This window comes from Anoplopoma fimbria, chromosome 2, assembly GCF_027596085.1.
Source record: "Anoplopoma fimbria isolate UVic2021 breed Golden Eagle Sablefish chromosome 2, Afim_UVic_2022, whole genome shotgun sequence".
NCBI classification, from domain to species: Eukaryota; Metazoa; Chordata; class Actinopteri; order Perciformes; family Anoplopomatidae; genus Anoplopoma; species Anoplopoma fimbria.
Genome location: NC_072450.1, coordinates 25,019,102 through 25,046,650, shown reverse-complemented (window position 1 = coordinate 25,046,650; position 27,549 = coordinate 25,019,102). Strand labels below are relative to the sequence as shown.

Sequence of the window (27,549 nt, the reverse complement as noted above, 5' to 3'; positions counted from 1 at the left end):
GCCTCCCGGCTGCTGCTGAGACACATGACAGCTGATGTACTGATGTACACCAATCAACTAAACACTGTACACTCACACATACACTGATGTACCCCATCAACTAAACACTGTACACTCACACATACACTGATGTACCCCATCAACTAAACACTGTACACTCATACATACAGTGATGTACCCCATCAACTAAACACTGTACACTCACACATACAGTGATGTACCCCATCAACTAAACACTGTACACTCACACATACAGTGATGTACCCCATCAACTAAACACTGTACACTCATACATACACTGATGTACCCCAACCAACTAAACACTGTACACTCATACATACAGTGATGTACCCCATCAACTAAACACTGTACACTCATACATACACTGATGTACCCCATCAACTAAACACTGTACACTCACACATACACTGATGTACCCCATCAACTAAACACTGTACACTCATACATACACTGATGTACCCCATCAACTAAACACTGTACACTCACACATACACTGATGTACCCCATCAACTAAACACTGTACACTCACACATACAGTGTTGGATCACAGTAAATGTTCCTGCTGATCAATGATGACAACCTCAGTCAGGATTTTGTGCAATAAAAAGTGTTTTTATTGCTCTTTAGGCGTGAAAAACAAGATTTTAACTTTAGTTTTTTTTAATCCAGCTTTTTCAAAGAGATTTTTACATGTCCACTCAGGTGGACAGCATGCATTTTTGTTTTCAACTGAAGAAATATGTATTTAACAAAAAAAATGAATACAATTACATTTTTACATTACAGTCATTTAGCAGACACTTTTATCCAAAGCGACTTACAATAAGTGTATTCAACATAGGTATTCAAGAGAACTACTAGTCACCAGAAGTCATAAGTGCATCTCCTTTCTTAAACAAGCATCTAAGAGCAGAAACCAGAGCAAAAGTATAGAAACAAACTAATACGAATACAATAAGTGCAACAGACTAATATGCAACAAACTAATACGAATACAATAAGTGCTAAGCGGAAGATTATATAAAGATGTGAAAACTATAAAATAATATATATACAAAGAAAATGTGCAGACTATCTTTTATGATAATTGGCAAAGCACCCAGGGCACAAAGCCACAAGACACTGCATGCAGATGTACTTGGTTCTTCGTGTGCCTGCAGCATCATGGCATCTGTTGCTGGGGCCAGTGAATGGGATGATGCAATAGCGTTCACTGTAGTGGCTGATGTGCAACTATGCCATCAAAACCCATGCATATACAAGAAAAACAACATTTGAATAGCTGTCCACTGTAGTGACCTCTATGCATGAAAGGGTTAAAGTTTAAATACTTAACATACTAATAGAAATTTTAAAAATTATCCAAACAAGCACAGAAATGGTCCCATATCTATAGAAGCACATTTCCACCACTGTGGTAACAAAATTAAGTTAGTAATTCTAATGAGAAATGATCTCTTTATTATGACTTACTTCTACTACTTCTTATAATTATGAAACAGTGAGTCTTTATTATGAGATAGTATCTCAAAATTATGAGATAGTAATTCAAAATTATGAGATTGTAAATCAAAATGATGAGATAGTAATTCAAAATTATGAGATTGTATCTCAAAATTATGAGATAGTAAGTCATTATTTTGATAAAGTTTCTCATTATAATGACTTGCAGGATCTTTATTTTTTTTCATCACATTGTCTGAGATAGGCTTCCATAAAGACACGTCAATTTTCTATAGAAGCACATTTCCACCACTGTGGTAACAAAATTAAGTTAGTAATTCTAATGAGAAATGATCTCTTTATTATGACTTACTTCTACTACTTCTTATAATTATGAAACAGTGAGTCTTTATTATGAGATAGTATCTCAAAATTATGAGATAGTAATTCAAAATTATGAGATTGTAAATCAAAATGATGAGATAGTAATTCAAAATTATGAGATTGTATCTCAAAATGATGAGATAGTAAGTCATTATTTTGATAAAGTTTCTCATAATAATGACTTGCAGGATCTTTATTTTTTTTCATCACAGTGTCTTAAAAGGGCTTCCATAAATACACCACAATTTTATCTGCAGTATAGATGAAATTAGCTCATAGTTTATTTGGAATACATTTAAGAACACCTAGAACAAGAAAAGCACTCTTACAGAAACCCAAATCAACAGGAAGTAATGTGGGTGCCAACATTTCAGCTTTATTATTGGTTGAGTAATTTATGGACGATGTCCTTCTGGGAACAAAAACAACTTCCATACTGCTAAACATAAAGAGGCACGTTGCTTCCCCTCTTCATTCATTTAAATCCCCTGGATCAATTGCCAATCAATTAGTTTCTCATACACTCAAGACTTGGTTTTAAGTGAAAATCAGTCTTTTGCACCCTCATTTAAGAATACAATATATGATTATTGGTTTGGAAAATAAATTCATGGTTTTATATCTATTTATGGATAAGGTATTCCAATTTTGAGCATGTGCAAAAAAACAACATCTCTCAGTCACATTTGTTTTTGTTAATCTGCAACTGCGATACTTTGTTAAACTCCATCATATCCTAACTCACCAAACCAGTTTTCATTTGACTTCATGCTTTAGGGAGGGATTCACAGTTAAGGAGGTTTATCAAATATGTATGAGAAAAAGTCTCAGTAGACTTGTTAAAAAACTATGGAACACATGAAATCAGCTTGGCAGGAAACATCATCGTTAACCAGCCACTACCTCTACACCACATAAAGCGATGTGTGTAATAACAATTCATCTGCCTGCTTGGCCATGGGAAATTTAGCGGAGAGTTGGATGGCTGTGATGCTTTTTTATGGGTTTGTTCTGTGCACAGGGGCCCTAAAACAGCTGTTAAGTTTAATATGCCTCAGGTCTGCTCTGTTCACCTGCTTCTGTTTGTGCTTATGTGTTAGGGAAATTATGTAATGCTTTTGTTATGTATTGTTGTGTCCCATTTCTTTTTTTTTGTGCTTTCTTATGAAATGCTGTGTGAGACTTTTGTTTGTTTGAATGTATCACGGATTAACAAGTATATGGTAAACGGTTTATTCCTATGTTATATTGACCAGTTGAACGCTAATTTATATACGTTACTTACTTTCCAAAACACTAAGTCAACTCATTATATCACCTCAAAATGACACATTCATATTATTTTTAATACTCTTGCCATGAAGTTTTGGCATCGGGGTGGATGACGCTGTCATCTACCTGCTACAAAGATGCCTTTCTCACCTGGAAAAGGCTGGAAGCACTGTGAGAGTCATGTTCTTCGACTTCTCCAGTGCCTTCAACACCATCCAGCCTTTGCTTCTGAGGGACAAGCTGGAGCAGACCGGGGTGGACCACCACCTCACTGCGTGGATCCTGGACTACCTCACCAACCATCTACAGTATGTGAGGATGCGGGAGTGTGAGTCAGACCTGGTGTCCTGCAGCACGGGGGCCCCACAAGGAACCGTTCTGGCTCCATTCCTCTTCTCCATCTACACATCGGACTTCAAATACAACTCTGCTATCTGCCACCTGCAAAAGTTCTCTGATGATTCTGCAATCATCGGCCTCATCTCCGCCAGTGATGAGAGGGAATACAGAGAAATGAACCAGGACTTCATAGGATGGTGCCAGTGGAACCGCCTCCAGATCAACTCTGGTAAAACCAAAGAGCTGGTGGTGGAATTCCGCCGGGGTAAACACTGTCCTCCGGAACCAGTGAACATCCAGGGAAAGGACATTGAGATTGTGAAATCTTATAAGTACCTGGGTGTTCACTTGAACAATTTACTGGACTGGACTAATCATACAAATGCACTTTATAAAAAGGGTCAGAGCAGACTGTATCTGCTGAGGAGACTGAGGTCCTTTGGAGTGCAGGGAGCACTCCTGAGGACCTTTTTCGACTCTGTGGTGGCATCAGCCATTTTTTATGCAGTGGTCTGCTGGAGCAGCAGCATCTCGACAGCTGACAGGAAGAGACTAAACAAACTTGTCAGGAAGGCCAGCAGTGTGCTGGGGTGTCCACTGGATACGGTGGAAGTAGTGAGAGACAGGAGGATGATGGCCAAGCTATCATCCCTGATGGACAACACCTCCCACCCCATGCAGGACGCCCTGGCAGCTCTGTGTAGCTCCTTCAGCCACCGGCTGCTTCACCCCCGGTGTGTGAAGGAGAGGTACCGCAGGTCCTTCCTTCCTGCTGCTGTCAGGCTGCACAACCAGCTCTGCTCCCAGTAGACCACATGACACTAATACAATGTCACTAATACACTGTGCAATACAATAGTTATAATAGTTTTCTGTCTGTATATATAATATTTTTCAGTTACTGTGAATTCTTTACTGTTTTCTACTGGGTTTTTTATTGCTCGTTTGCTTATTTATAATACTTATTTTGATCTTGTTTTTTGTTTTACCATGTCTCTTGTTTGCACTATCCTCTATGCTGCTGTAATCCTGTAAATTTCCCCGCTGCGGGACTAATAAAGGATTAGCTTATCTTATTTTATCTAAGTTTTAGGGAGTCTTCAAATAAATAGTAATTAGATTTTTAATTAAGTTCATGAATACAAACTTACAATGAGGGACTTGTAAAAGGTCAAAGTTAAGATATCTCCACTTCTAACTAGTCTCAACTAATTAAGGATACTTTTCATTACCCCAATATATATATATTTTATATATTTTTAAGTTAATGTTCTGACTAGACCTTCGTCAGAATTATTTTCAATTAGACAAATCTATCATGTATAAATCTGACCAATGGGTTTTAAAGTCAAGATATCATTAATTATCTATCTGACTCATTCAAATGCAGTTAATCTTTGTATTGTTTAGAAAAAGTGTTTCATGTCCATGCTGTTGTTTAGCCTTCATGTAGGTTTTCACCAGCAGATAGAAACATGGAGAAGGATGATTATGTGATTATCATCCCAGAATAATATATTGGTTATTATTGTACATCCAGACTACCTTAAGGCTCCTGGTTCTATATGCATCTGTGTCACAGAGGACCACGTCACCACAGCCTGATCCAGTTTCTGAAGGTCACATCTTTTAAAAGGATGCCTTGAGCATTAGACAGGACAGATGCAACATGACAGCAAAGGAAAGGGTGAGTGTAATATGTGTGCAAAAGTGAATAAGCGAGTGACTGACAGACGAAAAAAAATAATTTCATTCAACTTATTTTATGGTGGGCAGTCAAGAGGATCTTCACCATCTTTATGCATTTAGTTAAAAAGCCTTTGAAGCAGAGCTGATCATATTGCAACAGCTGGAATTAATCAGCCTTACATTGTGAAAATCAAACGCTAAACTACATATTGAGGTATTACGTTTCAGCAAACAAATGAGCCTAAATCATCTTTTCATGTAAACATCTATCTCAGCAAGGCCAAACACCTTGCACAGGCTGCTTCTTTTCAGTCTGCGTGTCACAGTGTGTGTCTTACCTTGCTGCCACATCTCCAGCCTACAGGTGGTGCCATTTTCATCTTTCTTGGTGACAGTGAACAGAAAAGCTCACACAGGGAGGTGAGTAAACTCTCATTTAATTCAACAGAATGAAATTATACAACCAGAGGGTTAAAATCATAAATGAGTCCCATATAGGCTACATGTCTGTCTCTTCAGGGTAACAGGTTGTGCTTGTTTTTACACACTCAGTTCATGGGTAAATTGAGAAGTTACATGTTCTCCTGGTAGGGGTTGGGTTTGGGAGTGGGATGGTTTCTATTTTGATTCAGTCCAGGTCTCACAACCAAACATTTCCTGTTCCATAAACGATCACTCATGAATGTCCGTGTGCTATAAAGCTCAAAGAGCCAATATACACTTGTTTCTCTATTTCTTACCAAAATAAGACTCTTTAGTCTCTTCATGTGCTCTTCCTGAGGAGAGACTGAACGGAGCGTACCCTCTGTGTATGTGTGAGGTAACCATGAAAATTACAGAATTATTATAGTAATATCACATCTTTAACATCATCATCATCATCATATTTCTGATCATCCTCAACAACAGCAACTTCATCCTCATCAACACCATATGTCATGGACAAGTCATCTTCATAAAATCATCGGAGCAAAAAGATTAAAGAGTTAAAAGCCAAGCATCATCATGAGGCCGGATATATACTGGTTTTAACAGTACAGTACACTGACAAAAATAAAGACTCAAATTATTAGAAGATGCACTTTATATCATATATCTGTGCGTGGCAGGTGAATAAATGTAGAAAGTCAGTCCAGGATGTCTCTTCATCTTTTCCTCTCCTTATATCTGAGTTACCTGGTCTTCTAGGCTTCCAAACAGAGAGAAGTCTGGGTCTGCATGCGAGAACCCTCTTCTTATATGTGTCTTATGAAAAGGAGAGATTGAATGAGTGTAAGACTGTAGGGGAGACAAGATGTCTACACCCTCCCTTGGCCCTCCATCGTTCAGTATGCTGAAGAATAGAACCAACAGTCCTGTTTTATCCCCTTTTTGATCCTTGGCTCGTATCTGCCAATTTCCCAAGCTATCATGTCAGACTTTGAGAGGAGAAGATCCTTAAGTGTGCAATACTTTTAATACTGCTTTGAAAACGAAGGCAGAAGAGGGAAGAGGAGTGATCAATTCAAGATTATTGTGACTCTCCTGTCTACTCTTCTCCCGTCTCTTCTTTCCATGAGTGAAATACGAGCTCTCTCTGCTGTCCCTTTCTCCTTTCCTTTTTTACCGTACACTACCTAGAAGTCCATGGACATGGAGCGCTGACTTGGGTCAACCATGGTGGTACTGTTACGAGCGCTGTTGCCACGGACACTGAGGGTTCCGCAGGCTCCTGCCATCCCACCGCCGATACCTCCAGTGATGCCACTAGGCCCCGCCATGCCCACTCCTCCCACCATACCCATTCCTCCCGTCATCGCCACTCCTCCTGTTATCCCCACCGTTCCTCCAATCCCTCCTCCTGAAATCCCTGATGCTCCTCCTCCCATTGCTCCACCCATGGCTCCTCCTCCCACTCCTCCTCCACCACGGCCATAGATTTCACATGGGAGCTCCTCTGTGACGCGGTCCTCGATGACCTGCTGGTCGCAGTCGTGAGTCTGTGAGTGCTGCTTGTAGCCGTAGCAGCTCTTCTTGTAGCTGGCGGTGGAGTTGAAAGTCTTCATGGGTGGTGGCTTGGAGAAGTCGTTGTGGTAGGACAGCTCCATGGAGCTCAGGGTGGTGCGGCTGTGCTTCATACTGCCGCCGCCTGTAGCCACCGAGGCCTGTGAGCCGCAGTGGTGCTCGTGGACACAGCGGGACATGGTGGAGGAGCGTCGCAGCTTTTGGAAGCTGTCCAGCTCCTCAGACAGGTCAGCTAAATCTGACGATATCTCCTTGTCACGTAGAGAGAAGAGCTCGTATTGGGGCGGGTCGAAGGCTTCCTGGAAGCCCGCCTTGTTGAAAACACTGGGCCGGCGAGCTACAACCTTGAAAAGAACAAGATCCATTCAGACAGTTCAATTTTAGTCGTTAGCAGGCCCCTAGTTTACAGAACACGTTCTCATTCCAACCCTTCACAAACTGACACTTTGTCAGGACGCTTGGCATCCAGTCTAACTCATTGTCGCAGTAAACATGCGGGTTACGTTGTGAATTCAAACAGAAACAGCTGCTTGGGTTTAGGCAACAAAACCACTTAATATACTAAATATCTAACTTTGTAAGTAAGTAACTTTGAAATAACTCAAGAATATTCTTAGACACAAACACCGGTCTACTTGTTGAAAGTTCTTTGTTTGTTTGGAATACAGAATACTTGTTTCACTTTTTTTGGTGTAATGGTGTAAAAATCTATGTGTGGATTTTGTGTTTCTTCCCTGTCTCCAGAGCTTCGTGTGGCCCCTCCTCGTCTAGAATCCCAGCAACGCTTTCAATTATGTGTGTCGTCTTTCCTGCTGAACAAAAGGTCAACAACAAAGGATGAGCTACCTTTTTCCTCGGCTGCTTCATCTGGACCAGGATAGAGATGACGAGAAGAACCAGAACTATGCCTGATGAGACACCAATGACGGTGCCGTGGGTCTTTGTGATCTGATGAAAAAGCCCCTTAGATCGCTTCTCTGGAGTGGGAAGGGGTGAGCAGAGGAGACGAGAGGAGAGGAAAAATAAGTAATAGAAAGAAAGAGAAATAGTAATAGTAATAGTAATAGAAAATGAAAAATATATACGTAAAGAAAAATAGAATACCAACCCTGAAAACCTGAAAGACTATATCATAATTAATCATAATAACCCTAGTTTGTAAAAGTTGTCAGAAAGAAGTTGATCACCTTTGCAGTGGTTTTCATCCCATGGGTAGACACAGTTCTGAACTCCATTGCACACCAGGGAGTTGTTTATGCACATGTTGCTGTGGCAGAAGAACGAATTGGCTGTACAGGGGGCTGCGGGCAAAAGGTAATACATAGAGATATTGTAATTCAGAAAAAAACAGGAAAACAGCTGTCTCACAGTACTGTGGAAAGGACTGGAAGCTATTTTGCAGATAATAACAATAAAACAATAACAACAAAAAACAACAATAACAGATTGATAATTTGGCTGTAGAAATCTGTTGAAGCATGTAATAAAAGACAAGAGAGGTCTAACAAAGACAAGGGCATACATCATCATTTCTTGAGGACACAACATCGGGGGGCAATGAGGGGAAGAGATGGCAGCTTCACTGCACTGCAGCTTTCATGTCAAGGGAGTTGGAGATACGGGAGAGGCAGGGGAGGGGAGGGGAGCTGCAAAACTGGGAGTCGGCAGAGAGGAGAAATATGGAAAAAGGAGAAGATGGAAAGAAAGGCAGGTGGTGGGGTGGTGGCAGAAATGGCTTCATGTGGTGTAAGTGGTCAGGCGAGTGCCGTGAGACATCCCACATTAAAGTGACTGTTGGTGTGTGAAGGCTGCCATGGCAGAGACAGAGATGACTGGTAATTGATGCTGGCTGCTGGGCTCCAGAGATCGATGCACTGCCAGTCAGAAGGAAGAGCTGCAAGGCTCAGGGGAGATGCAGATGTCTGGGTTTTGGTTTAGACAATCTGGGGCTGGAGTGGGGCTACAGATGGGTAATGGGGAAGCCGGTTAAAAAGCTGTGGCAAAATATTTCTTATGTGTTCTGTAGTTTTTTTCCCATCAGACCTGAGGATATGTGTAGCAGGCAGACACAACGTATACTATTGATCATTAAGACTGTGTTGTGGTTGTTTTTCTGCTTTAATATATTGAGGGAAAAATAAGAACAGGTGAAAATGTATTAAAACTATCAACCAAGCTGTCCGCCATGTTTATTAGTTTGAAGATAATCTTATTTTACAAAGCTATTTAAGTCCTGGAGATGATACCCAAGAACTACACCGGTCTGATGTATATCTTAAGTCCAAAGCTTTGATAGGACAAAAACAAGAAATCTTTCTGAAACCTTAACCTGATTAAAAAGAGAGCTGTATGTTTTTGATGTACGCTGTAGAATCACATTTTCACTATGTGGCATTAAAACAGCTTTTAATGATCAAATTATTTTGCTACTTTGCCATTATGAGGTGTTGACAACAACAGCAAAATGCCAATTTGAGACATAAGACTTAAGAGTCTTATTTCCCCGTTCTTTTAAATATCTTAGATTGAGTGGAGTCCAGCCAATTTTACTTATATGCTTTAAAATCCTAAATCACAAATTTCACAAACTCCACTCCAAAAACCCTTAACAGGGAAAAAAATGAAAGAATTCTCAGAGAGAGCAACAGAGGAAGGCTTCCTCTTCCAGGACCCACAGACATGCAGTAAATGTTATGTGTAAGAGTAGATAACATAAAAAAATCAGAATGACAATATTAAATTGATAGATTACAAACAAACGTGAAGGACTTGGAACCAGGAGATGATGCCAAAACAGACAGAAACTGAGCCACACAACCTCCACAGTACCACAAACCGACTGAGTGACCAGTGTCAAAGAAAGCACATCATCTGTACATCATATTCAACCTGTCTTAGGGCTTGTTCCCTCCTCCAGACTGTCCTCACCCAGCCCTTCTGAAATACTAGCACATAACTGTGGTCCGCTCCACCAGCCTCACCCACTGCTCCGAGGTCCACTGTGATGAGGGCTCTGAGCCTCCACTTCCCTCCATGCCTCAGGATTAAATCATTTTGACAAAGGGACTTGTATATATGTGTTGAAGGGTGTGTATAATATAGTGTGTGCGTTGTGACGGAGCTTCCAGCCCATCTATCTCCCAGTGAGCCTGTAGATGGGGTCGCTCCCCTGACACCGGGATCACTTCCAAACCCATTATACGTGTCCCGCCTTCAAAATGTAGCGTCTCACAGGGTGTCAACAACGCTTCACCCTCTCACCCCACCCTCCCTCCATGCACACACACACACACACACACACACACACACACACACACACACACACACACACACAAGCACAAAACTCCGGTCTCAATGTATGCACTGTGTGTGGGTGTGAGTGAGTATTCAGTAAAGTCTTAATAAGTCTGCTTTACATTTCAGAGGGGGCTCTGTCGGAGGATTATAGCACATTAAGGGAGATGGAGTGCAGAAGGCAGATCTCATCTTGTTCTCTGAGTGACAAAGATTAATGGTTCCCTCTGACCTCCAAGTCAACTTTCAGCCAGTCCCTGACTCTGACCAAGTAAAGTTTGGGAGTTACTCAAGAGACTTCAGACTTCCCTGAGATGAACTGTGTGATCAGAATTAACGAGGACCAAAATGGTCCTAAGGACTCTCAGAGTCAAAACCCAACCCCTGCTGAATTTAGAAGGCCATTAAATTCTGACTGCAATGGTTATGGGTTTGCTGATGAAAACAACATTAGCATTCTCCCAGGGTTTGCGAAGTGTGCAGGAGAATGTGACAATTAATATCTCAGACTATTCAGGCATTTAATGAAAATATTACGGTGTGCTAACAGAAAATCTGTTTCCTGCATGGCAATTCCTGCTACTTTATGTGGAACCTTTAACAGCATCTGTTAGAAAGTTTCTTGTCCTTCAAAAATGATGCAGCTTAATGTATAATTACTTCCAGTAGATCCATTAACCCTACTCAGCTTTTCTTTACACCAAAACAGATAAATTCCTATTTTCCTGTGGTAAGTGGCCTATAATAGGCACAGTATCATGCTGTGACATGCGTATCAAAAATGATTTGATGCTTTCAGTAATTTAAAAATGCTGGAGTAAATAATTGGTTTTCTCATATCTATGCTCTAAACATGGCCCAGTGTAATTAGCTTTCCATGCTGAAATGACACTTGACACACTGTGTCTGTTAGTGACTACTGATGCAGACAGAACGCAGGACCTCATAAATCAACTGTTCTTGTGTCTGTTTTCTGTGTGTGGGCAGATAAAGTCGTGGCTGTTGCAGTAAAGTGATGGCATATGGTGCTTTTGGTTCATTACAGAGAGTTACATAGTCACAAGGGGCAAAGGAAACTGGAACAGAGCTTTGTCTATTAGTGATCTACATACTTCTAAACATAATTCAGACCAAACTGCAACAAGGACATGAAATTGGATCTACCTCTATCACTAGACGTATCATCTTGCGTCTTCACAATGACCTATCTTTAATGAGATACAGGCCAAACAGATAACAAAGAGTTCAAAATCAATCAGTTTAACACCAAAGTGGCAGGAATGTAGCTCTTCCTGTTGTTGTATTCAATTAAGAAAGAGCTCCAAAGAGCAACAAAGAGGAAATAATGAAGTGCTAAGCGATAGCAAAGCATCAAACTTCTAAAATATAATGAATGAAAATGTTATAAGGAATGACGAAGAATGAACAATTCAACAGATATGATGGAACAAGATGGGAAAACAGGGTCAAGGCTGAGGTATGAGGTCAAGAACAATGGTACTCACGATCAACAAATGAGGTGAAGAGCATGCGGAATCGGCTGAGGCGGCTCTTCTCATCAGCCCACATTCGCACGACTCCCACGCCGTTCTCCAGCATAACATCATTGGCCACGGTGCTACAGAACTTGGCCTTGAGGTTCTCAATGGCACTGCTGCCATCGTACACAGCCACAAAGTTCTTCTTGCACTCATTAGAGTGTTCCATCTGGTACTCCATGAAGCGCAGGTAGATCTGCAGATAGACAGGAGATGTACATCAATGTGGAGGCAAATGAACGCCAGATCTCCACAGAAATCCTTGCTTGCTAGTTGTCTAACCACAGCAAGCAACTGGACTCTTTATGAAGGCAAATACTAAATACTATAAATATAAAATTATATAAAATCAGTAAAGCAAACATATTCCAAAAAAGGGAAATATGGAAATAGGATTAACAGTTTATAAGAAGCATTTATGGACAATAGAAACAAATAAAGTCAATCTAATCCAAGTTGTGATGCAAGCACACACCCTTCTAACACTAATAACTTGCTACTTAGAAAAGTCAGTCTTTGAAAAAATGTGTGACGGTGCTGCCTGCTCTGTCTCCCACACCTTCCTTCTTTTCTCTGAGATGTGTTTCAATTCAGAGAATGCCACTGGGACTGAAGGCTAGTGAGCTGAACCTGCACCTCCTCCCCACTCGAGACAGTCTGGCCTCAGACTGCAAAACTACTGGTGTTCTCAGGTGTTCCTTATACAGTCAGAAATACTACTAACTTTAGATTTGATGGGACTATCAAACAACTGACCAAAGTACACCAGTGTGTTCTCCAAATTCAGGCAAAAAAGGCCCTCCTTCTTCACAGGTGTTACTAATAATATTAACTACAAGTCATTTCAGTTAGTGAGCATGTTCAATAGCAACTGGCTTACCTTAACGAAATGTGTAACTAATGTTGTTAATTACAATTGTGCTTTTGTTACTATTAAATGTCAAAATGTCTGTTGGGAAAATTGAGATACAACGTGTGTTTGTGCATGTGTCCTGTGTTTAAAAAGACATTTTTCACAGCCGACATTTTGACTTCAGAGCAGGAAAAGCACAGCTGTTGCTAATGACATTAATGATGGCTCTGTTCTATTGTGTCCCAATAAGTCATGAGTTTAACAGTGAGACAGCATGCACCATAAATAACAAGACCCTGAAACCGACGCAGCTAAATGGAATTCAGCCATCTTTTAATTTATGATTTACACCTGTGCTTTTCCTATTGAAGAATGTCTAAGTGTCCTCTGTTGAAAAGGCCAACTAAAGAGCCTGTGGTTTGTGCTTTTCCAATCGTCAACACACCTGCCTGCAGTTAGTTAGCCTAAACACATTGTAGTGTTACTTTTTAACCTGCAAAGTAATTACAAAATAATGTCTATAAATAGTTTGAATAAGTCAGCAGTGATTACATGATAAGATCTCGGCCACAGGGTACCAAAACTTAGATGAAACTTCAGCACATTTAGCACATACAGGCTCCTGTAGCACGCAGCTGCTGCTGCTGCTATGGAGCAGCTCTTATACTGCTGCTGAGTGTGCTGCTCTGTTTCTTCTGCTTCGTTGAGCTAATATCTGGCTAGGCAACTCAGTGCTGCTGCTAAATTCAGATCCTCTTCACTGCTGCCTCACACTGCACCTGCAGCACCAGTGAAATGACCGTGGCGACTAATCTGTGAGTGTGTGTGAGAGAGAAGTCAGGTAGAGCATGCATGTGTGAGTCATGCACGAACGTTAACATTTGTATGCATACAATATTACATATGGCTGTAAAATGTGTATATGTAATTGCTTACAGTACTCTATGTGACAGTATATTATGTCATTTGTAACTGTATGGGTACATCTGCTGTTTTCATTCAATGTGCATGACTTTGTGTGTGTATGTGTGTCAGTATATTGTTGTTTCGAGTGAGTAGTATAGGAGCGTGCTGATGACTCATATAGTCATGAGGCAGAAGCTTAGCGGCAGTAAATCAAAGCTAGGCAGGTTATGGTTGTAATTTCAATGGGTTTCTGATACCCACTCATAAATATCAGAACTTATTAGAACACATCACTGGGCTTTCACTCTTGGCTTGAAAATATACTTATGAATCTCCAAGGCTGCATTTTCTTAATACAATCTGCCTGCATTGCTTTTTCCCATGCTGCCTCTCTGTGCGTTTGCACCGCTCATAACCATTATGTATTAAATTACAATCACAATACAGACATGGCCACTGGGAGGCTTTGTTCTCAGAGAACACAACTATAATATATAATAATATGAATATGAATTCTCCATTGGAACATGCACTGACAAACTGAAAAGGAAAGATGATGTTAAGATGGAGAACACTGTCAAGGTGAAGTGCTGGAGCAACTCTACTAACAGACAGATAGTACACAGGGGGATTCTCTATTCAGAAGTATTCCCAATTCAAATCTCTTTACACAGCAATACTTTATGGTTAATTTCTCATATATTTCTCATCAGATTTCTTATTTTGGATGACTAATCATATCTGGGATGGACTGCATGTTTCACCAGTGAGATGATATTTTGTATCACTTGTAATGTGGCCCAGCTTAGAGTTGAACAAAAAACAACTCCATGCAGTTTTTCAACATTTATACTGATTACAATAATTAGAAACCATCAGCACTTTGACTGAAATAAACATTCAGCTTTAAAATGCACATTAAGAGGGATGTGCAACAACACATTTCAGTCTCTACAATGGTAGTGAAATTGTAGAAAATAACTGAGAGCAAAGCTGTTGACGATTCAAATGTAAAATGTTGTTCAGTCTTTCAGTGGAGCAAGTGGCAGTGTCTCCAACAAATATCACTCAGAGATCAGATTAATAAAAGTCCTTGATACTTTTAATATCGTGAGTTCTCAGTGTGTTTAATATTTCATATCATAACTACTTTGAGTGTGTCAAGGCATGAATTTGTCAACTACTTTGAATATGTAATTTAAGTCATCCAAACAGAGGCATGGACCAGACCGTGGATCGTAGTTTTTTGAAAATGAAAAATTCTCCAGTACCAAACATGTGTTGAAGGACAGGAAAGAAGCAACACATGCCATTATTCCTGATGACTAACATGGTCCTTTGTACTGACCTTGGACTGAGGAGGAGCCCTGATGGTCCAGATACAGTCTAGAGCATCACCAGGCTTCACTCTCTCTTCCTCCTCCACCTGACTGGAGCGAATAATTCCGTCCCATCCACCGATTTCAAACTGACAGTCTGTACAGAGACAGAGGAAATGTAGAGAAGAGAAAAAGGGAAAGAAAGAAAGAAAGAAAGAGGTAAAGGACAGCGAAGGTTAGAAAGGGGTCACACGGAGGTAGATAAGAGGGGCAAGACAGAAAATAGTGGGGAATCAGAGAGAGAGGGAGAAGAAAAGGCAGAAGATAAAGAGGAAAAAGGGGAGGATTAGAAGAGGAGCATGACAGACAGAGAGAGAGACAAAGGATTTTATTTAAAGAAGTAAAGGATTTAAGGTGGAATTGAAGTGAGCACAGGGGATTAGGACAAAGGACAATAAGAGGACAGAGGAACAAAGACAGAACGACCGGGAGGGAAGAGCAGGATGAAAGAGGTGTGTGTTCCTTCATGTGTTTAAATGTGTGCATCTGTGTGTACGTACATCTCCTCACTTCATGTACAATTGTGTGCTTGTCAAGGTACATTTGCACGTTCAGCATTCAGAGATCGCCTCCGGTAAGCTTCCGAGCTAAGAGGAGCTCTTCAAAAAGGATCGAACACAAATCGACGAAATACTGAAGAGCTTACCTGGGATGGGGTTTAGCAGTCCGCCCACGTGCAGATGGAAATCAGGGTCTGAAATGATAAGATTCGGGAGGCACATTACTCTCAATCCACACGGCAGAAATGGATAAGCAGAGAACACAAGATAAGATTCCATTAAGCCAGGCCAGATGATGGCAGACACTGATTTCTAGGCATATTGGGTTTGGATTCAGGAGGTTCTGATGTCTGCTGTAGAGCAAGAAAAGTGAAGGAAAGAAGGCTATGATACTGTTGGAAATGGGACGATTCTCCCCTATATTTTGAGGATCCTGATATTTACACATCTAACCCAAAACCTTTGATGCATACAGAATTGATCTTAAAGAATCTGAGGGTGTATTTTGCAATTATAGTTTATTCATTGCCAATATACAATTTGGGTATCCCTACCTGCAATGAAAGTGTACTTAATGCGGAAGCCCAGGCCTTCTAGCTCCTCGTCGCTGGTGAACTTGATCCACATGAAACGTCCCGTCGATGTAACCAGGCCCGGGTTCTTTCCCCCACAGAAGCGCTCAATGAACGGCGAGAACCCAAACGGCCCATCGCGGATTTCGATGTGATCGAAGCGGCACTCAAATGATGGCTCGATGTAGTAATTCTTATCAAAAGCTAGCTGAATCCTTTGTCTAGGAAGAGCTTTGGTGAAAAAGGGAGTGGGGGGAGAGAAAGGAAACAAAAGGGCTAAATCAATGACAAGAACAAAATTAAATCTTGCTTTGCAGGACAAAGACAAATCTGGATGGTATATGAATGCACAAAGTAGAGTCAAATATGAGTTAATCTGGATTTTGAAGTTGAGCACTCGGGCTGTTACTTTTAGCCCCTCAGCTGACTGTGTGGAGAGAAAGCTTTTTAGAAGCTGGTTTAGATTTAGGCATAGGTAGGTAAAGCCCCTTTTCAAACATGGAATATATAACATTGCTGATCTTATCTCTCTGTTAAAGTAATGGCTTTTTCTCATTCACTTCATTTAACTTTATGTAAATGTTCCCTACAGCTTTAATCAGCCATTTACAGAAAAAAACACACTTATTAAGCAATATTTGGCACCTGGTGCATGAGAGGAGTTAAAAGGTATTAATATAAAGAAAGGAGAGTTTTATGTCCTCTCCAGGCTGTAGACCTGATGAATTATATTAATATTAATATTAATATTAAAATGTTTCTTGCCATTGCAGTGACTAATGACCATTGTGAGCACAGGGGACGCTCGCCTCACTCACATGTACTTAACATTTTAACTGGGTTGGATAAACCAAATAAGGTACCTGCTCTGCCTTGACTTCCAACTAGGATTCTGCCTTGATGCTCTCCCAAAACAGCACAACAAACAGTCAGATTAACATAGATGTTCGACCTGATTAGATCAACCTGACTTTGTTTGTACTTTGGTTTGTGCTTTCCAATTGTGGTTGACAGCGTTATAAGCACATTTCTGCATCTATGAACTTTGCATTTATAATGCATGAGAGAGGAGAACAAGATATCCACATATCCAAATATGCATGCATGCATCAGCAGTTGCATGCACATTGCACAGAAGTATATATGCAAACACATGTACACAGGCTTACACAGACAGAGACACAGACTGACATGTCCGCATTGCTATCTCAGAGTCAGTGAATCCAGAACATTGCAACCACATCATGAACTGCAGTTCACAAGTTCACCTGTCATGCAAATCCACAGTATGTCTACTTACTGCATGACCACAGCTCTTTAACAACATTAACCCGACACGCAGAGGAAGTATTTAACAAGGTCATATCATGCCTCCCTACGGGGATGAATCATACTAAATAAAGATGCTGAGGGTGGGGCTCTTAATCATCTCTGGCATGGAGAATCTGAGCATGGTCCGAGGGCATTACATGTGTATGTTACAGTGTGCAACTGAATTTTTTCTCAGTTCATGTCTTTGATTTGGAGCCTGAGTGTTCTCCTCTTCCGCTTTAGCGAGCAGCTTGTATGTCTGCACTTCCTGCTTTCAGTGTGTTCATTCCCTGGTGAGCTGAGTCTCATTCATTCTCTCTATAACTTTCAATCTCACACACACACACACACACACACACACACACACACACACACACACACACACACACACACACACACACACACACACACACACACACTACTGATACGGTTTAAGAGTGGAGGAGGTTTGTCTCAATTATTTACTTCCTAAAGAACACATGAAAATTGGCCCTGTTTCTTATCAGATTTTTCTGGCTTTAAGTCAATGTGAAATTTAAATGTAACTTTTTGATCCAGCCAGATACCTGATATTACTACTCGAGGACCCTGTCAATTATAATGTATATTCAGAGTGTTAATAGGCAAACTAGTGTCCAGAGAAAAACAATTGTGAATAAGAAAGGGCCCATTATAGAACGTTGTGGAACCCCTTTTAACAGTCATGAACTAATTTTCAGGATCACACATAATGGTCTATGAGACACACAGTCCTGAAACCATTAACATGACTAAAAATCAAAACCAATGTCAAATTGCCTTTGCAGGAGCAGTGCATGCTCCTCAATGTAAAAGGCTTTGGTTAGAACAACCAGGCAGATATAATTTATAACCAAAGTAATAGCAGTGTCAGTACTATGTTTAGCTCTGAAACTAGATGGATGTGGACTTTATACAGAATTTCTTAAGCGGTTATAATTTGCAAGACGCAACACTATAACTAAAAGGCATTATTTGAAGAGTTCTTCATTCAATATTTTTCCTAGAAATGAGTGCTTAAATAAAACCAAGAATGAATGTGACATCAATCAACCCTTTGTGCATAATTAGGGGCATTTTGGCCTTTTCACTTGTTCGTTCCTGAGAAATAGTATGGAAAAACTACTGCACACCTATTCTTTACCTTTTTTCAAACACATATGAACATATTCATAGATTATTATTTTTTATTTTATTTTATGATGTTATGTTTGTTGTGAAAACGTGTAGATAACAATTGAGGATTGTTATTGGTGGTGGGAGGAAACCGGAGCACCCGGAGGAAACCCACAGAAAGATTGGGGAAACATGCAAAGACACAGAAAAGCCCTGCCCAGACCAGAGATTGAACACAGTCTGGGCAGGGCTTTTCACGGGCTTTGCTGTGAGATGACACAGTGCATAGAGGGGCAAAGTGGCATAGGGGCATAGAGGCATAGGGGCATTGGGGCATAAGGGCATAGAGGCATAGGGGCATAGAGGCTAGGGGCATAGGGGTATAGGGGCAGAGAGTTATAGGGGCATTTGGCGAAGGTCTGCGCTCTCTGAGTGGCCTTCTAGTTCAGGGCTGGTGGAATAGCCTGGAAAATGTTTGAATTGTTATCCAGCACACTTGAATAACTGAAGGAATCTTTTCCGCAAAGAGAGTCTTTTTGGCCTTTTGTTGATCTTGTGGTCCTCTTGGTCAACAGTCCTGTCTGTGATGCCACTGCATCTCTGCTCCTCCAGGGAGTGTTTGATGTCGATCAGGGACTGGAGGAGATGGGACTTCTCCTCCTGCCACTGCAGCTGTTGATTCTTGGTGTCACTAAGTGTCTTGGTCAGTGTAGATTGCAGTTCATTGTTCTTTTCTCTTTGCTGGGCCAGGTAGATTTCTGCTTCTTTCTGGCTCTCCTTTTGCATTTGAAGAACCTCCTCCAACTGCTTTACCTTACGGAGAGTCTCGGCTTCAGTGACCTTCTTTAACAAAAGCTGGAGCTCCAGGTCACTGATCTCATGAAAGGTCTTCAGGCTAGACTCATTATGGAGAGCCTCATTTATTTTGACGGTGTCTTCTAAGTGCTTCACTTGACTTCTTAAGGCTTCATTTTCATCCTTGAGCTTTTTGGTCTCCTCCATGCTTCTTTTCTTGAGCTGCTGAAGCTGGAGCTCATAGACGTGAGACATGTCTTTGTGGGGGGAAGTCAAAGACCCATCACAGGCCTGAGTGGTGTGTTGTGGTGGTTCCAAAAGTGTTTTCCTCTGGACAGGGCCCCTTCTTAGTTCAGGGACTTCAACTACTGCTGAAGGTGTACCCGCTTGTTGCGGTACACACTCTGCCTCAAGTGTTACTACTTGCAGTGGAGCATTCTTTAGTGTAGATGCCTGCTGGACAGGACCGTCGGGGGCACAAGCTTGCTGTGGAGCTTCTGGTAGGTCCTCTTCATCAGCCTGGTCCTTTCTGGTGAGAAGGGTTTTGGTCGGGGTCTCTGGAGCGTTTACCTCCGCAGACGTAGTAGGCCCGTTGGCTTTGTCTTCACCAAACGCAGCCTTAGGTGAGTTTTCTTTCAGAGGGGTAGGAACCTTCTGGGGAGCATCCTTTAGTGTAGAGGACTGCTGGACGGCACCCTCGGGGGCACAAGCTTGCTGTGGAGCTTCTGGTAGGTCCTCTTTATCAGCCTGGTCCTTTCTGGTGAGAAGGGTTTTGGTCGGGGTCTCTGGAACGTTTACCTCTGCAGATGTAGTAGGCCCATTGGCTTTGTCCTCACCAAACGCAGCCTTAGGTGAGTTTTCTTTCAGAGGGGTAGGGACCTTCTGGGGAGCATCCTTTAGTGTAGAGGACTGCTGGACAGCACCCTCGGGGGCACAAGCTTGCTGTGGAGCTTCTGGTAGGTCCTCTTTATCAGCCTGGTCCTTTCTGGTGAGAAGGGTTTTGGTCGGGGTCTCTGGAGCGTTTACCTCCGCAGACGTAGTAGGCCCGTTGGCTTTGTCTTCACCAAACGCAGCCTTAGGTGAGTTTTCTTTCAGAGTCGTAGGGACCTTCTGGGGAGCATCCTTTAGTGTAGAGGACTGCTGGACAGCACCCTCGGGGGCACAAGCTTGCTGTGGAGCTTCTGGTAGGTCCTCTTTATCAGCCTGGTCCTTTCTGGTGAGAAGGGTTTTGGTCGGGGTCTCTGGAACGTTTACCTCTGCAGACGTAGTAGGCCCGTTGGCTTTCTCTTCACCAAACGCAGCCTTAGGTGAGTTTTCTTTCAGAGGGGTAGGAACCTTCTGGGGAGCATCCTTTAGTGTAGAGGACTGCTGGACGGCACCCTCGGGGGCACAAGCTTGCTGTGGAGCTTCTGGTAGGTCCTCTTTATCAGCCTGGTCCTTTCTGGTGAGAAGGGTTTTGGTCGGGGTCTCTGGAGCGTTTACCTCCGCAGACGTAGTAGGCCCGTTGGCTTTGTCCTCACCAAACGCAGCCTTAGGTGAGTTTTCTTTCAGAGGGGTAGGAACCTTCTGGGGAGCATCCTTTAGTGTAGAGGACTGCTGGACAGCACCCTCGGGGGCACAAGCTTGCTGTGGAGCTTCTGGTAGGTCCTCTTTATCAGCCTGGTCCTTTCTGGTGAGAATGGTTTTGGTCGGGGTCTCTGGAGCGTTTACCTCCGCAGACGTAGTAGGCCCGTTGGCTTTGTCTTCACCAAACGCAGCCTTAGGTGAGTTTTCTTTCAGAGGGGTAGGAACCTTCTGGGGAGCATCCTTTAGTGTAGAGGACTGCTGGACGGCACCCTGGGCACAAGCTTGCTGTGGAGCTTCTGGTAGGTCCTCTTTATCAGCCTGGTCCTTTCTGGTGAGAAGGGTTTTGGTCGGGGTCTCTGGAGCGTTTACCTCCGCAGACGTAGTAGGCCCGTTGGCTTTGTCCTCACCAAACGCAGCCTTAGGTGAGTTTTCTTTCAGAGGGGTAGGAACCTTCTGGGGAGCATCCTTTAGTGTAGAGGACTGCTGGACAGCACCCTCGGGGGCACAAGCTTGCTGTGGAGCTTCTGGTAGGTCCTCTTTATCAGCCTGGTCCTTTCTGGTGAGAAGGGTTTTGGTCGGGGTCTCTGGAGCGTTTACCTCCGCAGACGTAGTAGGCCCGTTGGCTTTGTCCTCACCAAACGCAGCCTTAGGTGAGTTTTCTTTCAGAGGGGTAGGAACCTTCTGGGGAGCATCCTTTAGTGTAGAGGACTGCTGGACAGCACACCTCCTTTCAGTGGTCTGGGGTAGCACAAGCTTGCTGTGGAGCTTGTGGTAGGTCCTCTTTATGAGCCTGGTCCTTTCTGGTGAGAAGGGTTTTTGTCGGGGTCTCTGGAGAATTCATCTCTGCAGACATAGTACCCTCGTTCTTCTTGCTACCCACCTTAACCTCACCTGAAGGTGCTTTTAAAATACTGCGGTAGGGTGGTGGTGGTGGTGTCCAAATATTTTTCTGCTGTATTGGCCCACTTCTAAAATAATAGGCTTTTACCCCACCAAACGAAACCTTACGTGGGTTTTCTTTCAGAGGGGTAGGCACCTTCTGGGGAGCATCCTTTACTGTAGCGGTCGGCTGGACAGCACCCTTTGGGGCACCAGCCTGCTGTGAAGGCTGTGGAAGGTTCCCTTTCTGTGTCTGGTCCTTTCTGGTGAGAAGAGTTTTGGTTGGTGTCTCTGAAGCGCTTACCTCTGCAGACATAGTAGCCTCGTTCCGGCTTTTAAAACTGCGGTCGGGTGGTGTTGGCGTCCAAACTTTTTTGTTCTTTGGAGGGCCCCTTTTTGAATCATTGGCTTTAATCTTACCAATCCAAACTATACTGTCGTAGAATGACGGGTTTAGAGTGCAGGAAGGTGAAATTGTTTTCCCAGTTGTGTTTCTCTGGACAGGACCCATTGTCCTTTCAGTGGCCTCATTAATTTGCTGGGTAGCACATGAAGGTGTACTTGCTTGATGTTGTTCACACTCATTTGCACCAGCCTGGTGTGGAGCTTGTGGTAGGTCTTCTTTATGTGCCTGGCCCTCTCTGGTCAGAAGGGTTTTGGTCGGTGTCTTCCAAGGTGAATTCCTCTGAACAGGACAATTTGTGAAGGAGATTGTTAAGTCCTTCACAGGTAAAATATTGTTTTTCTTCACCTTGTTCTTGCCTTTTTTGCTTCTTGTGTCTTTGGTTTTCTCCATCGTGAAATTCATGAACTTTCTGTTCGCTCAGTGTACAAGGACAGCGTACTCTGTGAAACTGGACGGTTTACTGGACACTTGTGATATTGTAAGCTATAATGTTCTACAATGCAATATCTGATCAAAGCCAATGCTATATCAATTAGAATGGAATGTGTTCTATGATGATGCATCAAAGCCAATAGAATGGAATGTTCATTTGCTCACGCATCATAGTAACTAGAATGGGACACACACACACACACACAAACCCACGTGCGCACACACACACACACACACACACACACACACACACACGCACACACACACACACACACACACACACACACACACACACACACACACACACACACACACACACACACACACACACACACACACACACACACAGCTTGATACCAAAAGAGTAGAAACTTCAATCACTTGATCTATTGAGCTGATGAACCGGTTACATGACATAATCAATGAGTCTCACTAACGACTATTTATGATTACTAAGCTATTTGATTTGCACTTGTGCCAAATGTGAGCATCTCTCTGTCTCTGAAAGGCAAAATTAAAGGTTGAACACCATAGTGTGGATATGAATATGACTGAGGCCATTCAGACCAAATAATGGTAAATGATAGGTTCCATCTGTCGCCTTGCAGACCCTCTGCAATGTTTAGTAGAAATGGAGAGATTAACGATAATATATTCTTAGACGCAACACTATAACAAAAAGGTATTATTTGAAGAGTTCTTCATTCAATATTTTTCCTAGAAATGAGTGCTTAAATAAAACCAAACCCAGAATGAATGTGACATCAATCCACCCTTTTTTTCATAATTAGGGACATTTTGGCTTTTTCACTTTTAATTTTTCATAATTTTATGATTTTATAATTTTATATATATTTTTTTGCAGTTAAAAACGTAGCGGTATCATCTTAAAATGTAATTTAAAGGGTTAACATTCTAAAAATTACGTATATTTGGTAGTGATGAGAAGGGCTGATGCTGGTTAAAAACTTTAACTCCGTTAACGTGGTTTTAGTAGTACGTCTATAGCAGTTTAAGAAAGGGGACATTTTTCTCCTCAAATCTAAAATGAAGGTTGTTGCTTATCATTTACATATTCCAGACTGCGATTTTTATTTTTTTATTAGTTCAGTATTGAGCAAGAGCACTGCAGTTGTCAGCCGCTAAATGCACTGCAATGTAATCATATTGGGCAACTCCACACCGTCAATGTTTGTCCACTAAAAGTGCTTGTTTTTGCCACTGACAGGCTCAAATTTTTTATGTTAATACAGAGAAGTAAAACAACTAAGAAGAGGAGTGCCGGAAAGAGAGAGGAGTGCCGGAAAGAGTTTATTGTGTCCGATGAAAAAGTGCAGGACTTGACCTAAAGCTTTTTCCAGACACTTCCCCTCCACTACTCAAACAGAGTAGATAATGGCCCAATCATCTTATTACACCTTTGTGTGGATAACTATTTGATTTAATTAATTTAGAAGATACTCCTGAATAGACCCTTTTACAGCCAACGTCATCAAATAGTTGCGTGCGCAGGCCGGCAACAGAAGTGGTGTTGTTTCCCAGTCGTTCTGACTTAGCAACTGGCTAGCAAGAGTTTAAAAGTGGATAAAAAACAGTTTCCAGCATTCAAAATGTCTGGTTGTTGCGTATATGGTTGTCAGAATCGATATTCCACCGGCGGACTAAAGTTTTATAGGATTCCGACAGGATCACAACCAACCAACCGGCGGCGTCTGTGGCTGCAGGCGATTAAACGTGTTGACTGGAATGAGGACATAATAAAAAATGCTCGGGTCTGTAGCGCCCACTTTATATCAGGTAAGGTTATCTATCTACTCTTTGATTTTACAGAAAAGCTTGGTTTACATTAGTGATTGTATTTACAATGTAGAATAATAATCAAATGCAGCTAAAGTTTGATAAGCTGGCGTTAGATTTGCTGTTTGCATGTCCCTTGCTGTAAACTCGTGGTCATTGTAAGTGAGGGAAACTACAATGCCCTACTAGTGTAAATAAAGTTTTGAAACTAGATTAAAAGGTGTTTTATTTGCAGGTGAGGCGTCACTCTAGTAGCCCCGATTTTGTGCCTTCTGTGTTTGTGTACACAAAACAAAGCCAGAACCCCGATGCAAAGATGGACAGGTACGATTTGAGTTGCCCTCCTCTTAGTCGTTTTTTAGTTTATTTTCCTCTTGCATAAGCTTTGGTGCATACAGCTGCTGTTTGGAGATATGGATCAGTCTAACTATAATTTTTATACTGTAGGTACCATAGGAAAAGGAGGAGAGAGAGACCTAACAGACCTAACACTGCAGCAAATCCTCCGGTTCCATCTGAAACTCCAGAACAAGAATCTATGTCATGGTATTTGACGTTCTGTACATGACCACAGACAACGTATTCATAAGCATCCAGTGACTTATAGGCTCGTAATTTCTCTCTGGTGTACACGCTCGGTTTCTCTATTAAGTACGTATATATATCTGGCCACTGTATATTCGGCCACTTGTTGACGTCTTCAACCCACTCAGTAATAGTACACGGATCTGGAAGTCGGACACCATTTGTCAAAGTCAACTTGTTAAAGTAAAATTCGCGATCTTTTGTTGATAATTCCCTTGCATAGCTTGACAAGCTGTTGATCTCTGCCATACTTCTGTTGCCAGACTGCGCGCGCATGCGTTCTACGTCATCATTGTATACAAACAGTAAAAGGGTCTATATCTTCAGTTTAAATAAAATTCATAAAACTATTCAAGCAGCTTATACCAACTCCTCTGCTGTTGAAGTTACAGTTACAGTTACCTATGTGTTTGTCAGTTTCTGTGTTGTAATGCAAAAAGTAAAGAAAACTTGTGGCAAAGGTTTATGGATACGAGAGGAGGGACTGACACACTGCAGATGCAAAGTGTTGTGATCCTGTCGTTGGGAAAGCAAAATATTCTCAATTTGATGTGAATTTATATTGTGTGGTTGATGTGTGGTTTAGAAACAGACACAGTTTAATACATGGATGTCATTGGTGAGAACTTATTTTTATATAATATGAGAGAGTTTGAATGAGGGATCCTACTGAAACGGCATGAAACCAGCTTATACTAAAAGGAGAGGTTCCTCTTCAGGTTTTCTCGAAACACATATAGTTTATCTGATGTAGCTTTATCAAATTAATTTAGACTTTTATTTTTTCCAGTAGCAGTCACTATCACACACAAATATTTTCCACTCTGACGATTACTTTGAATCTATTGAGAGTTAAGAGATTAGAATACCTGCAGGCCTTCATGCACTTTGTGTCAACTAAATGTTCGTTCCTGAGAAATAGTATGGAAAAACTACTGCACACCTATTCTTTACCTTTTTTCAAACACATATGAACATATTCATAGATTATTATTATTTTTTTTATTTTATGATGTTATGTTTGTTGTGAAAACGTGTAGATAACAATTGAGGATTGTTATTGGTGGTGGGAGGAAACCGGAGCACCCGGAGGAAACCCACAGAAAGATTGGGGAAACATGCAAAGACACAGAAAAGCCCTGCCCAGACCAGAGATTGAACACAGTCTGGGCAGGGCTTTTCACAGGCTTTGCTGTGAGATGACACAGTGCATAGAGGGGCAAAGTGGCATAGGGGCATAGAGGCATAGGGGCATTGGGGCATAAGGGCATAGAGGCATAGGGGCATAGAGGCTAGGGGCATAGGGGTATAGGGGCAGAGAGTTATAGGGGCATTTGGCGAAGGTCTGCGCTCTCTGAGTGGCCTTCTAGTTCAGGGCTGGTGGAATAGCCTGGAAAATGTTTGAATTGTTATCCAGCACACTTGAATAACTGAAGGAATCGTTTCCGCAAAGAGAGTCTTTTTGGCCTTTTGTTGATCTTGTGGTCCTCTTGGTCAACAGTCCTGTCTGTGATGCCACTGCATCGCTGCTCCTCCAGGGACTGTTTGATGTCGATCAGGGACTGGAGGAGATGGGACTTCTCCTCCTGCCACTGCAGCTGTTGATTCTTGGTGTCACTAAGTGTCTTGGTCAGTGTAGATTGCAGTTCATTGTTCTTTTCTCTTTGCTGGGCCAGGTAGATTTCTGCTTCTTTCTGGCTCTCCTTTTGCATTTGAAGAACCTCCTCCAACTGCTTTACCTTATGGAGAGTCTCGGCTTCAGTGACCTTCTTTAACAAAAGCTGGAGCTCCAGGTCACTGATCTCATGAAAGGTCTTCAGGCTAGACTCATTATGGAGAGCCTCATTTATTTTGACGGTGTCTTCTAAGTGCTTCACTTGACTTCTTAAGGCTTCATTTTCATCCTTGAGCTTTTTGGTCTCCTCCATTCTTCTTTTCGTGAGCTGCTGAAGCTGGAGCTCATAGACGTGAGACATGTCTTTGTGGGGGAAGTCAAAGACCCATCACAGGCCTGAGTGGTGTGTTGTGATGGTTCCAAAAGTGTTTTCCTCTGGACAGGGCCCCTTCTTAGTTCAGGGACTTCAACTACTGCTGAAGGTGTACCCGCTTGTTGCGGTACACACTCTGCCTCGTGTGTTACTACTTGCAGTGGAGCATTCTTTAGTGTAGATGCCTGCTGGACAGGACCGTCGGGGCACAAGCTTGCTGTGGAGCTTCTGGTAGGTCCTCTTCATCAGCCTGGTCCTTTCTGGTGAGAAGGGTTTTGGTCGGGGTCTCTGGAGCGTTTACCTCCGCAGACATAGTAGGCCCGTTGGCTTTGTCTTCACCAAACGTAGCCTTAGGTGAGTTTTCTTTCAGAGGGGTAGGAACCTTCTGGGGAGCATCCTTTAGTGTAGAGGACTGCTGGACAGCACCCTCGGGGGCACAAGCTTGCTGTGGAGCTTCTGGTA

At 42.1% G+C, this 27,549-nt stretch overlaps 1 protein-coding gene across 2 annotated transcripts in view; it reads right to left on the bottom strand.

The window, feature by feature from the left end:
• Window positions 1-6,764: 6,764 nt before the first annotated feature.
• LOC129105783 (neuropilin and tolloid-like protein 2) overlaps window positions 6,765-27,549 on the bottom strand; it is a 28,860-nt gene continuing 8,075 nt past the window's right edge. The window contains exons 4-11 of one of the 2 annotated variants that reach the window (XM_054616987.1): window positions 16,177-16,425; window positions 15,769-15,816; window positions 15,092-15,219; window positions 11,952-12,180; window positions 8,340-8,453; window positions 7,999-8,129; window positions 7,025-7,496; window positions 6,765-6,880 (exon numbers count right to left, since the gene is read on the bottom strand). In XM_054616987.1, the coding sequence (XP_054472962.1) occupies window positions 6,765-6,880; window positions 7,025-7,496; window positions 7,999-8,129; window positions 8,340-8,453; window positions 11,952-12,180; window positions 15,092-15,219; window positions 15,769-15,816; window positions 16,177-16,425 (1,487 nt within the window). Of the gene's footprint in view, window positions 7,497-7,998; window positions 8,130-8,339; window positions 8,454-11,951; window positions 12,181-15,091; window positions 15,220-15,768; window positions 15,817-16,176; window positions 16,426-27,549 lie in introns of both variants that reach the window. The other variant, XM_054616979.1, reaches the window with a different exon arrangement.